The sequence below is a fragment of the Pezoporus wallicus genome, unplaced genomic scaffold, assembly GCF_028554395.1.
Source record: "Pezoporus wallicus isolate ANWC-B61680 ecotype Strahan unplaced genomic scaffold, APGP_CSIRO_Pwel_v1 contig_8488, whole genome shotgun sequence".
Classification (NCBI taxonomy): Eukaryota; Metazoa; Chordata; class Aves; order Psittaciformes; family Psittacidae; genus Pezoporus; species Pezoporus wallicus.
The window spans coordinates 164,533-181,478 of record NW_026641095.1 but is presented as its reverse complement, the minus strand read 5'-3'; the positions used below and the strand labels follow the sequence as shown (position 1 = coordinate 181,478).

General features: G+C 56.9%; 2 protein-coding genes across 2 annotated transcripts; one reads left to right on the top strand and one right to left on the bottom strand.

Annotated features, from left to right (window-relative positions):
- Window positions 1-818: 818 nt before the first annotated feature.
- On the bottom strand, window positions 819-5,756 carry LOC130606044 (parathyroid hormone/parathyroid hormone-related peptide receptor-like). The gene is made up of 13 exons (XM_057421963.1): window positions 5,679-5,756; window positions 4,656-4,761; window positions 4,203-4,313; window positions 3,971-4,095; window positions 3,717-3,811; window positions 3,235-3,421; window positions 2,770-2,923; window positions 2,552-2,612; window positions 2,194-2,260; window positions 1,838-1,932; window positions 1,606-1,747; window positions 1,472-1,513; window positions 819-1,181 (listed from the first exon to the last, which is right to left on the bottom strand). Exons 1-13 carry the CDS (start codon window positions 5,754-5,756, stop codon window positions 819-821), a joined length of 1,626 nt encoding a protein of 541 aa, XP_057277946.1.
- A 3,043-nt stretch (window positions 5,757-8,799) lies between these two features.
- On the top strand, window positions 8,800-14,322 carry MYL4 (myosin light chain 4). The gene is made up of 7 exons (XM_057422003.1): window positions 8,800-9,160; window positions 9,889-9,916; window positions 11,309-11,458; window positions 11,979-12,152; window positions 12,531-12,608; window positions 13,203-13,246; window positions 14,075-14,322. The coding sequence occupies exons 1-6, from the start codon at window positions 9,062-9,064 to the stop codon at window positions 13,229-13,231; spliced, it is 558 nt and encodes a 185-aa protein (XP_057277986.1). The 5' UTR covers window positions 8,800-9,061; the 3' UTR covers window positions 13,232-13,246; window positions 14,075-14,322.
- The last annotated feature ends 2,624 nt before the right edge of the window (window positions 14,323-16,946 follow it).

Below are 16,946 nucleotides of genomic sequence, written 5' to 3'. Positions count from 1 at the left end.
CTTTGCCCATCAGGTGAAGAGCTCTTCGGGCAGCACAGTGCAGCAGAGAAGAAGCCAGGATCTGGCTGCTGCCACCATGGATGTGCTTCCAGCCCTTGGCACCCTCCGCTGCCCTCCAGCAATCACCAAGTCCCTGATGGAGTTCAGGGATGGGAGCAGACCACACAGACCATGTCTTCATTCACTTTCAAGACCAGAGGGCTGAGCCTTTCGCATGCAGTAGCCCATGTGTTCATGGATGATGGTGCTGGAAAGCCAAGGGTGGACCCAGCATTGCACTGCGCCCATCCCAGCCCATGCAGCTTGGCCTGGTGACTGAGCCCATTGATCCCAGTGGATGCTGGGATCTGCTGCAGTATCCTCATGCTCCCTGTTCCTGCTTTACCACGGCTGCGAGCTGCACAAGGATGCAGTTAAGGGCAGGATGAGCTGCAGAACAGCTCTACACAGCGCCAGGCTGTGCGATGTAGGTGTTACACTGGGGAGTCAGACTATGGGCTCGTTGAATCAGCTTTATACACACTGGAGCTGAAGTCACCTTCTGGACCGTTGAGGTGTTTCCTGGGGATGATTCAAGGCTTTGCATGCACAGACATCACGTACATCAGTCACTGGTGTGTGGAAGGAAATGAGGTTCTGAACCAGCTGCTCCTTTACAGGCCAGGTAGGTAGAGCCACATGGTGCCTTTGCACACTGCCTGTGAGGGAAGGGAACTGGATTGTTCCCTATCTCAGCTCTCCATGCAAGCATAAAAGTGTGAGGATCAGCATCTTCCCAGTCACAGCTGGATGCCCAGATGGGAAACCCTCCGTCCGCTTCACAGCATCGTCTCCAGCATTTTGGTGAGGTTGGGGTGACCCTGATCCAGGTCTGTTGGATCCCCTGTGGTTCCCCCCCCAGGTCTCTGGCTCATCTCCTGGGTCGCACAGGGCACAAAGTTATCGGAGGCGAAGGAGCTGGGGATACAGCCCGGGAGGCTGGCCCGGGCCGGCAGCAGCAACCCCCGCTGCTGGGTGCTCCCTGCTCCTCGCCCCACCAGGCTGGTGCTGAAGCTGGTGGTGGGGTGGGAGCTCAGCCCCCCATAGCAGTAGCTCCCCACTGCGCTGGTGGCACGAGCCTTCTGCTTGAAGTCCAGCGCCAAGCTCCTCCGGAAATGGGCTTTCTTGATCTCTGCCTGCACCTGAGGGAGAGATCAGAGGTGGCTGCTGGTGTCTGTTCCTTCCCCAAGGAATTCCCCCCCTTCCAAATCCCACCCTGGTTTGGGTTGGAAGGGACCTTAAAGCTCATGCAGCTCCAACCCCCTGCCACGGGCAGGGACCCCTTCCACTGGAGCACACTGCTCCGTTAGGGAGCCTAAAATCAAATCCTACTGAGAGGGATGGATCCAAGCTTTTTCCCAGCCTGGGGGTTCCAGGTTGACTTCCCCAGCCCCAAAGAGGCTGCGCCAGGGAGCTCACGCTTCCAACTTACCTCCCCGTTGCAAAAGCAGTAGATAAAAGCCACAAAGAAACCCTGCCAAAAGAGACAGAGGTGAGGTTTGAGCTGGGCCACCCCACGTGTGCCTCCCCGCTCCTGGGATGAGCATTGCTGGGTGTTCGGAATACCTGAGAGGAGTTAAAGAGCATCTCGTAATGCATCTGGATCTGCCACAGGACCCCGGAGACTTCGGTGTAGGGCATGGCCATGAACACCACGTAATGGACCCCGAAAAGGGGCATCAGCACCAGCGTGGACTTGAGCAGCTTCCTGAGAGGAGAAATGCTCCCAGAATCAGCCTGAGAGGCAGCGGCGGAGCCGCACCGGGGCAGGGGCAGGGGCTGCGGTTCCAGTGCTCGCCTGTACTGCTGCCGGGGGTCCAGCTTCCCCGCGTGCGTCTCCCAGAGCTTGGAGGCCAGAACCCGGACGATGTTGAGGAAGAGGAAGAAGTTCACCTGCCAACAGCCCCCCACTGTGCTTCTATTGCCCACAGCCAGCATGGGCCTGCCCCAGCAGCCCCCCGGCACGAGGAGAGGCAGCTGTGGGTGAGCGGAGGCGATGCTGTGGGCAGGGAGCGGTGTCCCTGCATCCCTCTGCGTCGCCGCGTGCCGGAGGGGCTGCAGGCACAACCTCAGGGACCACAAGCGAACAGCTCTGGGCCTCTATCCAGCCCCTACCCCAAAAGGGATTGGGGGATTCAGCCATGGGATTCTTACCACAATGGCGGCCAAGATGGGGACCTGATAAATCCACTTCATGTTCCCTGCGCTGAGATCCCAGCACCTGGAGACACCCAGAAAGAAACATCCTGGAGGAACCTGGCCGGGAACATTGCCAGCTGATGGCTCTCTTTACCCCATAACCAACATCCCCATCCTCCCTTCACTCCCTTTGTGTAAGTCTTGACACAGCAGCAGCCACGCTACAACCATTGTTTCTCTGGGTCCCTGTCAGTTTGATGGACAAGCCTCACGGTGTGCTCACTCCTCTCGCTCTTCCTGCTCAGTTCATTCTGCTGGCATTTGCCACCAGCCTTCCCCTCCCCAAAGGGCTGTTGGAGGTGGACCCACGTACTGTGTATCAGCCAGGGAGGCCCTGACGCTGGCCCAGATGGACACAAACACAGCAGGGAGACCTGGAGGGGCAGGAAGCACGGTGAGGAGCAGGGATGAAGCATCACCTTTGCAGACCAGCACAGGTCTGGTCTGCATCCCACTGCCCTGCCTTGGGCGTCCTGTGCCACTGTGATGCCACAGCTCCCAGCTGCTCTCAGCTCTGGGGTCCGTGCTTACCCCAGCCAATGATGATGAGGACCCACAGGTAGCTCTTGTTGGAGAGGAAGGCCATGAAGATCAGGCTATGCAGGTAGAGCCCTTCCACTAGGATCCAGTAGTGGTTGGTGGCCAGAAAATAGAGGAAGAGAGTCACCGCCACCTTGCAGCCCACCTGTGGACACGGAGGCAGGGAAGTGCCCATATCAGGCTGTGCCCTGAAAGCAAAACCTGACCAGCAAGCCCCAGGCTGTGCCCATCTCCCCTGGGCTGTTCCAGCGCCGTGGCTCTACATCTCCCATAGGAAAGGTGCTTCCCATACCAGGCCACACTGAAGTCCTTTGCCTGCTGTGGCACCAGGGTGGGCAGAGCTGCAGGTTGCCCTTCATCCCTCCCCTGAGCAGCGCAGCCCCGAGCTGGGAGCATCCACCCACATCCCCTTGCACCTTCCATCCCCTTTCCCCCTGATCCTGCCTCCACACTTGCCAGGTGGCTCCAGTGTCCTGGGGAAGGACCCATTTCTGCCCTGAAGTCCTCCTCCCGCATCTTCTCCATCTCCGTGCCCACGGTGCCCGAGTAGAGCACCGTGTCCTTCACGAAGATGCTCACCGCCCGGCAGATGAAGGAGGCGAAGAGGTGGACGTGGATGTAGTTGCGTGTGCAGTGCAGGCGCCTATGGAGAAGGGATGTGACACGAGCCCAGCCCCAGCTGCCCAACGAGCTCATTGCATGGGGGACATGGTGAGCTCCAAGGTGTCAACCCTCCCACGGGCACAGAAAACAGACCTGGAGGCAAGTGGGGCATCCACAGCCTCAATAGTAGGGTGGAACTGGTCATACTGGGGGTGCTTTGGGCTGGGGTTTGGGGCCGGTTCCTGTTCCCATCAGAGGGTTGTGTGTGCAGAGAGGAGGGTTCTCGGGAGAGGAGGGCTCTCTCTCATGGGGATGAGATTTTGGCTTCTCCTTACTTGAAGTACGACAGGATGCAGACTGCAACAGTGAGGGAGGCCAGGGAGATGGAGTAGCCGATGGTGTACATCAGGTGCAGGCGGTCAAACACCTCCTGGAATCACAGAGCCATGGAATGGTTTGGGGTGGAAGGGACCTTAAAGCTCACCCCGTTCCACGCGCAGGGACCCCTCACACCAGAGCAGCCTGCTCCACGCCCCATCCAAGCTGGCCTTGAACTCTCCCAAGCCCTATTCCCAGGGAGCGAAGTCACCTTCTCACGGCTCCGGCTCTCGGAGGAGAAGAGCAGAGCGCACTCGGTGTAGTTGGCCCAGGTCTTGTTGATGCTGAGAGCCATGGCCCAGGTCCCCGAGGAGCTGCAGTACCGGTAGGCATGACCTGGGAAGGGCGATGGGCGCTGCGGCGGCAGACAGACCCGGGGGAAGCACATCCCTGCTGGTGGGGGGGTGCTGAGGGGCTCTCCCTGCTCGGGTCCAAGCTCTTACCTTGATGGTTGAAGTCGTAGATGTAGTCGGGGCAGGGCACCGACACCTCCTGGCTGGGGGAGCCCTTTGGCCAGCAGATGATCCCATCCCACTCTGGAAGGCAGCTGGTGTCTGGTCAAAGAGCAAGGAGGCAGCTCCCACCTCCGAACAGGGACCCAGCATCCTCCAGCTCCCCCAAGGGAAACGCGCTGCAAGCATCGCCCCGGCCTGCAGGGCTTGGAGCAAGCTGCTCTATGGAAGGGGTCCCTGCCCACGGCAGGGGTCGGAGCTGGGTGAGCTTTAAGGTCCCTTCCAACCCAAACCAGGCTGGGATTGTGTGAGCAGCACCCAATCGCACCCAGGCTGCCAGGATCTCCCCAAACCCTCAAGCTCCATGCTCTCCCGTCCGAGGGAACAGCATTGCCCACGGTGTGTGCTGGGGCCTGCTGACCCACGCGCAGGGATGGGCACTACCTTGGATCATCTCCAGCTGGGCTTTTATGTCCCTCTGACACCTCTCCTTGGCTTCCACCAGCAGGTAGATCTGCTCTTCCTTCGTGAGAACATCGTCGGGGTCCACCTGCCAGGACAAGGCTGATGTGATGCCACCTCCAGCAGCCTGGCAGGGGGCTCCAGGGATGCTCCAGGAACCTCCTGGCACGGGGCTGGTGCTCTGCTGGCCTTTGCTGCTCTCAGCCACTGACTCACAGCATGGAGCAGGACCAACCTCGGGGTTAGAAGTGAGGCAAAGGCAGGCAGGGAAGCCAGGACACATGGAACATGAATGTGCTGGCAGGCAAAGCTGATGGATGCTCTCCCAACCCTCGCGTGTTTGTGTGGCTTTGAGTAGGCTCAAACACAATGGTGGGGAAGAGAAAAGCCTCCTGCTCTTGTTCTTCCCTCTTGCAAGGCTGAAGCTGACCATGAGCCCCGTCACCCTGTCCATGGTCCACTGAGAAACACATGGACATGGGTGGTGTGGGGCTTCTTGCCCACCCCACCGGTGGGGCTGGATGTCCCCATTGCCCACACAGGGCTGCAGCTTTGGAAGCACAGAGGAGTCAGGATGCAGGGGGTTCACGTTGGCTGCTGGACTGCCCATGGCCAAATCCTGCCCCACAGAGGAGACCCTGAGGTCCCATCCATGCTCTTCAAGGCAGCGTCTGTTGCTGGTGGGGGGCACGGAGCAGGACTGGGGGTCCTGGGGGTCCATCAGCAAGAGCTGACTATAAATCACCACCACCACCCCCCCCCTTCTGTTCCCCCAGTGCCTCTGAGGCAGCGAACCCGGCCCTGGATGCATCCAAGCAATGGGAAAATGACCCCGTTGTGGTGTCTCCATGGCTGTGGAAGCTTTAGCAGGAGCAGAGATGCTCTCCCTCCCCTCCTGCCCAGCAGCTCTGTGGGGTGGGATGTGCAGCTGGGGCGGGATGCACAGTCAGCAGGGGTTCAAGCCAGGAGAGGACCAGAGGAGCCCATAGGACCATGCAGACTTACCAGAGCCCGCGCAGAGCTGAGCAGACAGCAGCAGAGGAGAAGTGCTGTGATCCCTCCCTTGGGAATGGACGTCTCCATGGTCCCACCGTGTCACTGGGATGGACCTCAGGGATGCTGAGCTGCAGAAGCGCTGCCAGCCCCAGGCTGTGGGGCAGCAGGACAGAGCATCTTCTGGGGCACCTTCCCCACTGCTGCCCCCCGTGGGGTCCTGGCAGTGCTATAGGGATCTATCTGCTCACGGGCTCACCAGGTGAAGGTGGTTCTCCCCCCATCATCCTTGCTCCTATTCACTCTCCATCTCCCGCCTGCTTTAAGCAGCTCCCGGAGCGTGTGCAAACAATTCCCACTCGGATGGGGATGGCAGAGGTTTATTGGCTCAGCCCTAGGTGCTAAAATCCTCTCCATTCAAGGCAGATTCCTCTTCTCCTTTCAGAAACTCCTCTCGCTGCCTGGTGCTCATTTCTCAGCTGTCACAGCATCCCCCCGCTGCCCCCGAGCAGCTCAGTCCCCTCCTGCCCCACACTGGTCCCAAGGAGCTGGAGGACAGTGGGGAGACCCCCAGCGATGTGGCTGGAGGCAGAGGGGCAGCAGGTGCAAGCACGTGAGCATCACCTCGGCACTGATGCTCCTGGGGTGGGACGTCTTTCAGGCAGATGCCAGCTTAACCCTTTGGCTTCTCTAGGGGTTGGGGTGCGCTTTGGGGTGCTCCCCACCAGGACAAGTACCCTCCTGCCTTTGTGGGTTTGCTTTGCAGAAGGATCTCACTGCACAAGAGCTTTAACCTCCATGGATGAGGCTAAATGGGCACCGCAGGCAGACGGTCAGTCCTGACAGCAGTTCCCACCAGCTCAGAGTTGGTCCCATTGCAGCTGACAACATCCCCATCAGAGCAGTCCCTTGGCACCTGCATCCCCTCAGGAACACCCCAGGGCTGTCCCAGGCCTTTCAGGACCATTCTGATGCCACCCGTGTGGGTGGCTTTTGGGATCATTTAGGGCCACAAGGATGCTCAGGGGCTGGAGCAGCTTCCGTATGGAGCCAGGCTGAGAACACTGGGGCTGTTGAGCCTGGAGAAGAGAAGCTGTGTGGAGACCTCAGAGCAGCTTCCAGTGTCTGAAGGGGGCTACAAGGATGCTGGAGAGGGACTCTTCATCAGGGACTGTGGTGATAGGACAAGGGGTGATGGGCTCTGTGGCGAGGGAAGGTGTTACCAGCTGGATGAGAGAGCAAAGCAAATCCCAATGGCAGCCCTCAGGAGGTGCTGTGCTCCCCCTGGTTAAGTTGAACAGGAGAACAAGCCTCTTGGTGGCTTTCCCTGCCACAGCAGTAAATCAAGGAGGGATTAGTGGCATCCTCGGCAGCTGCCTCTCTCCTCATCCCAGTTTAGCCACTACCATGGACCATTGGTGGATGCTGACACCAGCCCTGCATTGCTCTGCTCATCGAGATGCTGCACGGGCACAAAGGGCGAGAGATGGGAGAAGCATCTGAATTGCAGGATTAATGTAAAGGCTCTTCTGGGTTCTGATTCCTGACCCTGAAGCTGCAGGGAGCAGAGCTGAGGGTAAAGGGAGGTTGCTCTTTACTCGGGATGGGTGGCTGTTGGCTGAGGGGGAGGCAGCAGCACTCAGGGGCAATTTGATTCCCAGAACCTGACCCCGGATCCGAGTTTGCCGTTAGCAAAACATGTTGGGTTTTTCTTGCTAAATGATTTGCTTTATTATGGAGCGCTCGGGAAAGCAATCACTGCAAATGACTCCCATCCAGCCCCGAACCCACGCGAGCAGCCCTCAGGTGATGGCAGACAGCAGTTTGCTGCTGTTTCCTCCCCCTGAAAGACCCCCATGACCCAGCTCGTGATGGCTCGAGCAGTTCCCTTCACTCCCAGCCCTGCAGTAGCTCCAAAAGAGCAGGATTAGACCCAGCCGGTCATGCCAAGCCTGAGCCGCTGCAATGCAACACAACCTGAACCAGCCTGACTCAACCACCTGAAAAGACAAATCCAAATGCATTTTTCTATATCCATCTATAAACTATATTTCAATACGTACATCGATGAAGTGTGTGTATAGATATACGTACAGAATGGCTCAGGCTCCAGCCAGCACCGAGACCTCGCAGCTCTCGCACGGGGCCCAGCAGCATCTCGCAGGATCCTGGTCCACCCAGTGGCTTGTGACGGTCCCTGCAGCGCAATTGAAGCCAGCGCTGGCTGGAGCAATGAGGCTGCAGGTTTGTTTAGATGCCTCAGTGTAACCCTCAAGCCCCATTTCTGGGAATGCTGAACCCCGATGACCTCTTCTGCATCTTCTGCAGGCCTTCAAGCAGTTGGGAGAGGAGGGTGAGAGCAGGAGCATCTCCCACCAGAGCCTGTCCAGTGCCTGGAGAGGAGCTGAAAGGAGATGGTACGGCCCATGCTGCCCTGCAGGTTTTGGGGTGCATGGGATAACACAGCTACAGGTCGGGCAGAGGAGTGATCCGGAGCATCCCTGAGAAGAACTCGGGCTGTTGGTTGATGAGAAACTGAATGTGAGCTGGTAGTGTGCACCTGAGCCCAGAAACCACCCATGTGCGGGGCTGCACCAAAAGGAGCGTGAGCAGCAGACTGGACCTGGATGATCCTAAGGCCCTTTCCAACCCAAACCATTCCATGGTTCTATGGTTCTATGATGAGCAGCGCAGCGCTGTGAAAGGTCCTGAGCTGATGAATTAAGTGCCTGGCTTTACCCTTCGTTTGCATTACCCTCCTTAGCTGTCCCCCGGAGGTGAGCACAGCTCCTCACCCGCACCTATTCCAAGGCACAAGCTCATCCCTGGGGAGCAATGGGGATAAACCAGCCCCTGAGCACGAGGCCAGGGGCTCATGCAGCGAGGACTGAGCTCCTGTGCAGCGGCCCTTCCTAAACCCCAGGGTCACAAAGGGCTCTGCAGCGCTTGCCCTTGAGGCCTGCCTAAAACCAGGCGTGCTTTCCCCATGGGCATCACGGCAGCTCCATCAGCCCCGCGTCGCTGCTTCCCTGCCAGGCACCCGGGGCGGATCGAGTTTAGGCTTTCAGCGCTCATTCAGCCAGCAGCCCCCGTGCAGCCCACCCGGCGCAGGTGCTGGGGGGGCCACGTCCCCGCTGTGGTGGCTGGGGGGTGTCTGGTGGCTTGGCCGTGCCGGGAGCTGATGACAATGGGCAATTGTCAAGTTGGGGCCCCTCTCGTTTGAGTTTTCTTCCTTTTATAGTAAGTAGCAGTTGCTCCAGCAGCTGGCCTGCCCCTGCGGGGTGAGCACGGGGCTTGTATATAAGGGAAGGAGCAGCCTTTGCCTTTCATCCTCGGTTCAGTGGCTTCCCTGGGCAGCAGGACCCATCCCTGCCCCTTCACACAGCCCCAGCACGATGCCAATCAAGAAACCTGACCCCAAGAAGGAAGCGGCCAAAACAGCTCCAGCCCCGGAGCCCCCCCGAGAGCCTGCCTTTGATCCCAAGAGCGTGAAGGTGAGAGAGGGATGGAGATGTCCCCGTCTCCCTTGGTGCCTCTCATCTGCAGGCATGGGCATGGGCATGGGCAGTGCGATGCGCCAGGCTGAGAGCCAGGGCTGGGAGGGCAGGACGAGCACATTGCATTGGAGCAGCGGGCTGGGACGGATGTGTTGATGCAGCGGGCTGGGAGGGATGTGTTGATGCAGCGGGCTGGGAGGGATGTGTTGATGCAGCGGGCTGGGAGGGATGCGTTGATGCACAGGGCTGGGACGGATGTGTTGATGCAGCGGGCTGTTGATGCAGCGGGCTGGGAGGGATGTGTTGCTGCACAGGGCTGGGAGGGATGTGTTGCTGCACAGGGCTGGGAGGGATGCTGTCCTGGCTATGGGGATGTTTCAATCTTCCCCCCTGTGTCAGGGTCCCAGCAGCCACCCACTGCCTCCATCCTGAAGCATCTGGCTGCCTGTGTTGTCTCCTCCACCTGAAAGCATCTTTTAGCCAAATCAGCACAATGGGAGCTTGGTTTTCCATGATTCCCCAGGTTTTAGTCACGTATTTAAGCCAGAGGTGTGGCAGGGGCGTTATTTAGAGCAGGCTCAGTGCGGAGGGTGTTTAATCACTTGAACTAAGGATCAAGCATCCTGAAAACAGCATCCTTTCCACCTGACTGTGGAGAAGTTCAAATGCAGGGGAGAGCCCTGTCCATAACGTAACACTGATGCCTGGCTCTGTTCTCCCGACAGATTGAGTTCACTGCAGAGCAGATTGAAGGTAAGTGCAGACTTCACCTTTTCCCAGGGATGCCATTAGGAATGGGGAGTCCTTTTCCCAGGTAGCTTTTCACAGCAGACATAAAGGCCAAGGCCCCTCACATCAAACCCCCAGCATCAGGATGGAAAGGAGATGGGGAAGGGAGGAGGCAGCTGATGGAGATGGGAGCAATGCTGGGAGCAGCAAAGGGATTTAGCTAGGGCTGTTGGGAGCAATAAATGGACCCTGGCTCCCTACCCTGCACTGAGGGTGCCCCAGTTGAAGGGGACAGTCCTTGCTTCAGGCAGGGAAAAGGTATTTTTCCATTCATGGTGAGGGATGGAGCCTGGTTCAAAGCCGGATTCGTGTGGGAGGAGCAGCCTCTGGCGATGCAGGGACTGAGCTGGGATTGGGATTCCTCATCTCTTCATGCCTCTGTACAGAGTATGGGAGGGATGAGATGTGAGGGCAGATCCTGGTGTGGAGACTGGGAGGAGGAGACACAGGATCCTGCAGGCTTGGCCCCAAACCAGCTTTGGGAAGGAGAACAGGGCCAGTGGGAACGTGAGCAAGTTAAAATGTGAAGACGTTCGGATTTAACCTGCAGCGATGTCCCCCAGTATGTGATGTGCTCCCATGGCTCCAGGTGGTCAGGAGGGGACTGAGCACCCTCACAGGGATGCCTCGTGGCCAGGGCCTCACAGTGAGGGATGTCCCTCCCTCAACATGCCCTATGGAGGGATCTCATGTGCAGGGATGGAGCCATCGTGAGGACAAGCAGCATAACAGCAGCACGGGGGGGGACGGACTATGGACAGGATTACGGGGACACGGACAAGGGGACGTGGTCCATGGGAGGGTGAGGCTCAGCAGAAGATATAAAGATGCCAAGTAGAAAAGGAGTAAATCCAAGGCAAGGAGCAATCCCTGGGCCAGGATTCCCACCAAACACGAGGGGATGCCTACCTGACCGTGATGTCTCCATCGCTCCATGGAGACTGCGAACACCTCATCCCACCCAACAGCAGGAGAAGCAATGCTCTGCTTTGAGTGACTACTGCTGGATGCTATGAAGAAGATGGGCCAGAACCTGGAATTCATCGGTGCCACGGACAAGAAACCCACAGCTCTGGGTGCTATGGGAACAAGCTTGGGAATGAATCTCCTGCATCCTTCCCGTGGTCTGCAAGGCTGGGATGGACACGGCCGCCCTTCCCCAAACGAACGCAGCCAACCCTGTGCTGTGTCTGCCTGGCTGGGGGTGCCAGCAGAGCCATGGGGTGTGGTGGGGACCATGGGGATGCAGCAGGAGGGCACCCACCATGCATGTGTCCGTCTTTTCCTTGCTCCAGCGGGGTGGGGAGCGGGCCCTGCATGGAAAGGAAGGGACAGCTGGGCTCTTCTCATGCACAGAGTTCAAAGAAGCCTTCAGCCTGTTTGACCGGACGCCCGCCGGGGCCATGCAGATCTCCTATGCCCAGTGTGGGGATGTCCTACGGGCGCTTGGCCACAACCCCACCAATGCAGAGGTCCTGAAGGTGCTGGGCAAGCCCAAAGCAGAAGGTGAGAGCAAAGTGGGGCAGCGGGGACATGGTGGGACAAGTAATCCCTGTGCCTCCTGGCAGCAAGTGGAGGATTATGTCCCCTTTAGGAAGAACCCAGTGAGATGAAGGAAATGAGGCAGAGAGGCCTCGTTCCTTCACTACCCTTCCCTGTGCTACGGGTGACAGAAGGCGTAGTCTTAAGGGAGTAGACATAAGGGAGCGCTCCTCACCCAGGGATGGTGGCAATGGGTGCTCCGCAGACCACATCCTGAGCTGGTGTGAACCTGGCTGGTTCCAGTGCAGCTGCATGGCCTTGGTGGCACAGGATCTCCCTGCTGCTATCAGTGGTCTGTGTGCGGTCCCCAGGTGTTAGCACTTTACTCCTCATGGGGATCTTCCAATCTCAAGTACCAACAGTCCCACCACCTTGGGGTGCTTCTCTCCTGTACTCACACAAGACCAGGAAGGTTAAGTGCTCAGAGGCTGATTTCAGCCTATGGAGGTTTCATCTCTGACCCCATCTCCTCCTCCCCTTCCAGAAATGAACACGAAGCTGCTGGACTTCGAGGCCTTCCTGCCCATCCTGCAGCACTTCACCCGCACCAAGGAGCAGGGCACCTTCGAGGACTTTGTGGAAGGGCTGCGTGTCTTTGACAAGGAGGGCAATGGCATGGTGATGGGCGCCGAGCTGCGCCATGTGCTGGTCACACTGGGTACGGGCTGGCCCTGGGCTGGGCAGCAGGACACAGGCCACCCCTAATGGCTTGGGTTACTTGGGTGGCCTCATGCATCAAAGAGACCCTTTTGACTCTGCTGCTCGTAGGCTTTCATTAATGGCTCCTGAATATGTGGCCTTTTCCACCTCACCACTTCATGCATGATCCAGGTGAGATGGAGAGGCCATAGCATCCTCAGTTATCAGACAATCACTGCAGCAATCCTCTCTCCAGCAGCATGCCCCAACCTGGGGTGTCACACAGCTCCTTTTAAATCCCTTTTTCCTTCCTCTGGGGACTTTGGCTCTCTGGGAAAAGGACAGGAAGGTCCTGGGGGGCTGAGAGCCCTTCCCTCACCTCTCCATCATCCTCCAGGAGAGAAGATGACAGAAAGCGAGGTGGAGCAGCTGATGGCAGGGCAAGAAGATGCCAATGGCTGTATCAACTATGAAGGTAGGAGCAGCAGATTCCCGTCGAGACCATCTCAAACACGGTTCTCTTGGCTTAGGGCGCAAAATGGGCCCTCTGGGAGGACACTGGTGGTCACTGAGAGGGAGATAGGGACCGTCTTCCAAAGCTTCTCCAAGGAGAGCTGTGAGACGAGTCAGCTGGGCTGGGGACACGGTGGCCGGGGCAGTGACTTCCAGCTGAAGAAGGCACGTTCCCAAGGGTTTATCCCCAGTTTTCCACCGCTTTCTTGTGAGCTAACAAACAAAGCCAGCACCTTTCAGAGCAGAGGCAAGCTGGGGCCATTTGGGAATCTGGCTCCAAGAGGGTGAAAATGGTGGTTAAATCTGGGAACCCCTAAAATTGGGGAGCCTTGAGGAAAAGAGGGGACCAATTTCCCTTGGCCTATTTCCCTTGGCAAACTGAGGATGTTGGCTCTGGCTCGTCCCCAAGAGGCCTTTGGGAAGGTAGGAACAGAAGGTGAAATCTCAGCCCTGGCATCACTCATCCCCTTTGTCCCTGGGGTGCCCCAGGCTCTGCCTGCCCCACCACAGCTCACATCCTTTGACCTCCCATGCTCATTCCTCCTTTTCTCCCCAGCTTTCGTCAAGCACATCATGTCTGGCTGAAAGGAGAAACTTCAGGTGAGTTTGTGGTGTCTGAAACTGGAACAATCCCAGCTCTGAAAGCACCAGAACCTGTGTTCATGATAACAAACCTCACGGGTAACTTGTGTCGTCTACGGAGCACAGCATCAAGCCTGTCACTGTCCGTCGTGGCCTGGTTAATCGTGCTGGTAACAAAGAGGTTGCTGTGGTTTATGGGGCTACGTTTTCTAAGCCACCAGGAAGTGGGCACCAGCGGGAGGAAGCACTGAAACCCCTGCAGCAGTGAATGAGTTGATGCTAAGGAAAGGCGAAACACTTAAACAAGGGAATTTCTGAACATTCCCATTCCCGTTAGAAAGAAGATGGGAAATGTCCCAGTGATGCTTGTTAAGCTTTTTGTGGTCCTCAAAGTCTTGCCTGAGGAAAACAAAGAAACAGGGTGAACAATCCCTCTGAAATCTATGCAGTTTAAAAGGAAATCCAAGTTATAAGAGCTAGTCCCAGCCTCCCCTCCAGATACTGCTAAATATACAAATGAAACACTTTAACCCCTCTGTTTTCCTCTCTACAAACCTCTTTAGCCATCAGAAGGTTAAAGTGGGGACAGAGAACTCTGAACTTTGAATGTTCAGCATCCTTTTCATCTGGGTTTGAATCCTTTTCTCCCCAGTTCCTGTTCACCAGCTCAGCAGCACAGGTGCTTGGGTGGCAAATGCTGCTTGAAAGCTTAACTCCATACGAGCCCATTGGCATGTAACTGGTGTAACTGGGATGTAACTGGTGTAACTGGGATTACGGCTATGGACATTCCCTCTCAGCTCAAAGATTCCCTGTGCTAAGCCCTCTCCTGCTCTTGTCCCCCAGCTCTCAGCAATGTTGGAACCCACCCGAGCACCACAAGCAGCGAGATCCCTCCATCCGTGTCCCTTCCACCCTGGATGTCACGCATCTGCAGATGTGCCACCACGGAGAGCTGGCCCCCACGAGCGTGTGCCTGAGCCTCGGTGGACAATGAGACCTCTGCAGCTTGGGTTTAACCCTTCAGTTATTCTGTTCAGTCTTTTTTTCTGTGACATTTGGCTCATTAAATTCCATCCTTCTTCCCTCACATGGTATCTCTGCTTTGCTTTTGCTGCTCATTGAAGTGGTAGATGGAAGAGACTTCTTGGTCTCCACCTGAGACGGCAGGATGCTCCCACAGAGAGGGGAAAAGGGCAGGTTTATGACCATTAGGTGTGAGGAAACAGTGAGGGTCTTTGCCTACCCCCATGTGGGAGCAGGAGCTGGGGTGCGATCTGGCCACATCTTGATGATGGAGCAAAGAGAGCAAGAGGGACAAGTTGCATCCAATTGTTCTTCTCCCCTCTTCTTGGGATGCTCTTCACCTCCCCTGTGCCCTAAACCCAGCCCTTTTCCAGCCCTTTAGCCCATCTACCCTACAACATGCTGCCCCAAGAGCATCCCCTCCAGGTCCACAGGAGCAGAGGTGGAGTAAAGGGGCACCTGCTTAGCCCTGCCACTGTCCCAGTCACAGGAGAGACCAACAGGGACCTCTCCTTCATCAACATAAGGCCTGTCCCAGCCAGAAAAGGCCAGAGGCCCCTTAGAAACCAAACCACCCCAAACCACCAGGGAAGACATGAAAAGCATTAATTTCTGTACACCATCAACAGGCCCCAAAGTCCAGTTTTGAAGGTTGATTTCCAGGAAGCTGAGTCCTGATGAACCAGTGAGGGGGGAGGAAAATGGGGAAGCAACAGGTCCCTGCAGTGTGGGCAGTGTCCTGCCTGGGATGGAGCCCAGCCAGGACAGGGCTCCAGGATGGTTCCTCTCCAAGCAGAGAGGCAGCAGCTGGCTGGAGCTCTGGGGGCTCTGTCTCTGTTCCTACCTGCAAAGAACCCATCGAAGCATCCTTCCAAGCGGTGAATAATTCACGGCAGGTAACTGAGACGCACACCTGGGAGCAGAAAACATCTTCCTTTGATTTGGTTCTTACCCCAGTGTCCTGGCTCCAGGACTTTGATCAGAAATTGAAGGTGTTTTGCTCTGATGGAGCTGACTTCTGCTGCCACTTGTGTGTTTCTGTGCAGTGATTGAGTAACAGCTGCTTTCTATTCCCACTGTGATTCAAACGCTCACCAAAAGCAACACAAGCTGTTTAGAGATGCCATCATCAGATTTTAGCTCCTGCCTGTGGTTATTTCTACAGCTTCGATTAGGGAGAATCTGAGTATCTCGCCTCTTTAATGTATTATTTCTGCTTCAACCTGGGAAAGGATCACCATGAAGGGTGAGAAAGGACAATGCTTTGTCTTTGAGCCTCCAGCTCCTGTGCAGACAGGAGTGTTCTTCACCCTGTAAATGAAAACCAAAGCGACAGAGTGAAAGAGAGCAGTGGCAAATGACAGCACTAGGGAAAATGGTGAGAGCTGTGAAATCCACCCTCCGAAGCACCCTTGGGGTAGCAGCCAGCCACGCTGGACTTTGGGGACCTGCTCTGTCTCTTTAGGCTAAAGCAGAGCTGCTTTGCACAGACGCAGGTTGGAATGGCGCACTTGAACAGGCACAGGATATACCTCCATACAGCTCTATACCCCGTACTCCATGCCCTACCTCCTGCTCTGGAAAAGCCAAGGATCCCAAGGAGCAAGTGGTTTTAGCCCCACAGACGTGTGGACACCAGGGAGTGATTGGCCCCATGAGCAGGCCTGCACTGCAGGACTGGAGGAGTCTTATGTCCCAAGATAAGAGCCAGCACTCTGTCCTTTTATAGTTTGGATGCTTTGCTTGAAGTGCAGCAGGCTCTGAGGAGGGGTGAAAGGAATCCCCCACCCTAAGGAGAGCCCATGGCTCTATCTACTCAGGCTGCGATAAGACAGAGCCTCATACCAAAGATGGTCTGGGTGTCAGGAGGGTTAGCACAGCGCCCTGTGAAACGGAAGAGACAGATGGAGCCAGCTTTCATCCTGAGGAGATAGCAGCAGCGCACAGCAGGGCAGCAAGATCGGAATGAGGATGGTGAGCATGGTCTGTGCTCCTTCAAAGGCTCCCTGGGACCCCCAGACGCACGTAGACACACGTCCCCATCATCCCCATCAGCGTGCGAGCCTTCCTTTAGGGAGGGCAGGCATTTCACTGTAGCGTGGTGTTTGCACCCTTTGTGCTCAGTAGAATGAGTTGGGTCAACCTGATGGCAAACGAGATATCCACCCCAGTGGGAAAACACTGCTCCGTGACCCTGTTCATTACGTGTCTCAGGCTTTGGCTTTCCATGCCAGCCAGCTCGCACCCTGAAAGCAAACACCTGCAGACGTACTGGAGCAATAACCAACTTGTAAATACCCTATTCGGGAACACGGAGAAGGACGTGTAAAAAGATCACGGAAGCAGGCAAGGCAAGCCTCCTGCTCCACACCAAGTGTCCAACATAAGCACCCCCCACACAGCTTCTCCCCTTACAGGATGATGCAGCCCCCGGCTCCCACGTGCTCTCTGCAGGATGCAGCCCAGCGCACGGGTGGCAACGTGCGTTTAATAAACTGAACTTTAGCTGGGCCATCCTGATCCCATCCTTTCGGGAACGGACCCGAGCTCTGAGCCAGACGTGGCTCCCTCTGCCTCCTGCTGTGCCCATGGCCGGCAGCTCGGCTGTTTCCGTCCGCGCTCGGGCGGCTCCGGCAGCAGAAGCGCTTCCGCCTGGCGGACGGCGGGTTGGGGAGCTTCCCCAGCTGTTTTC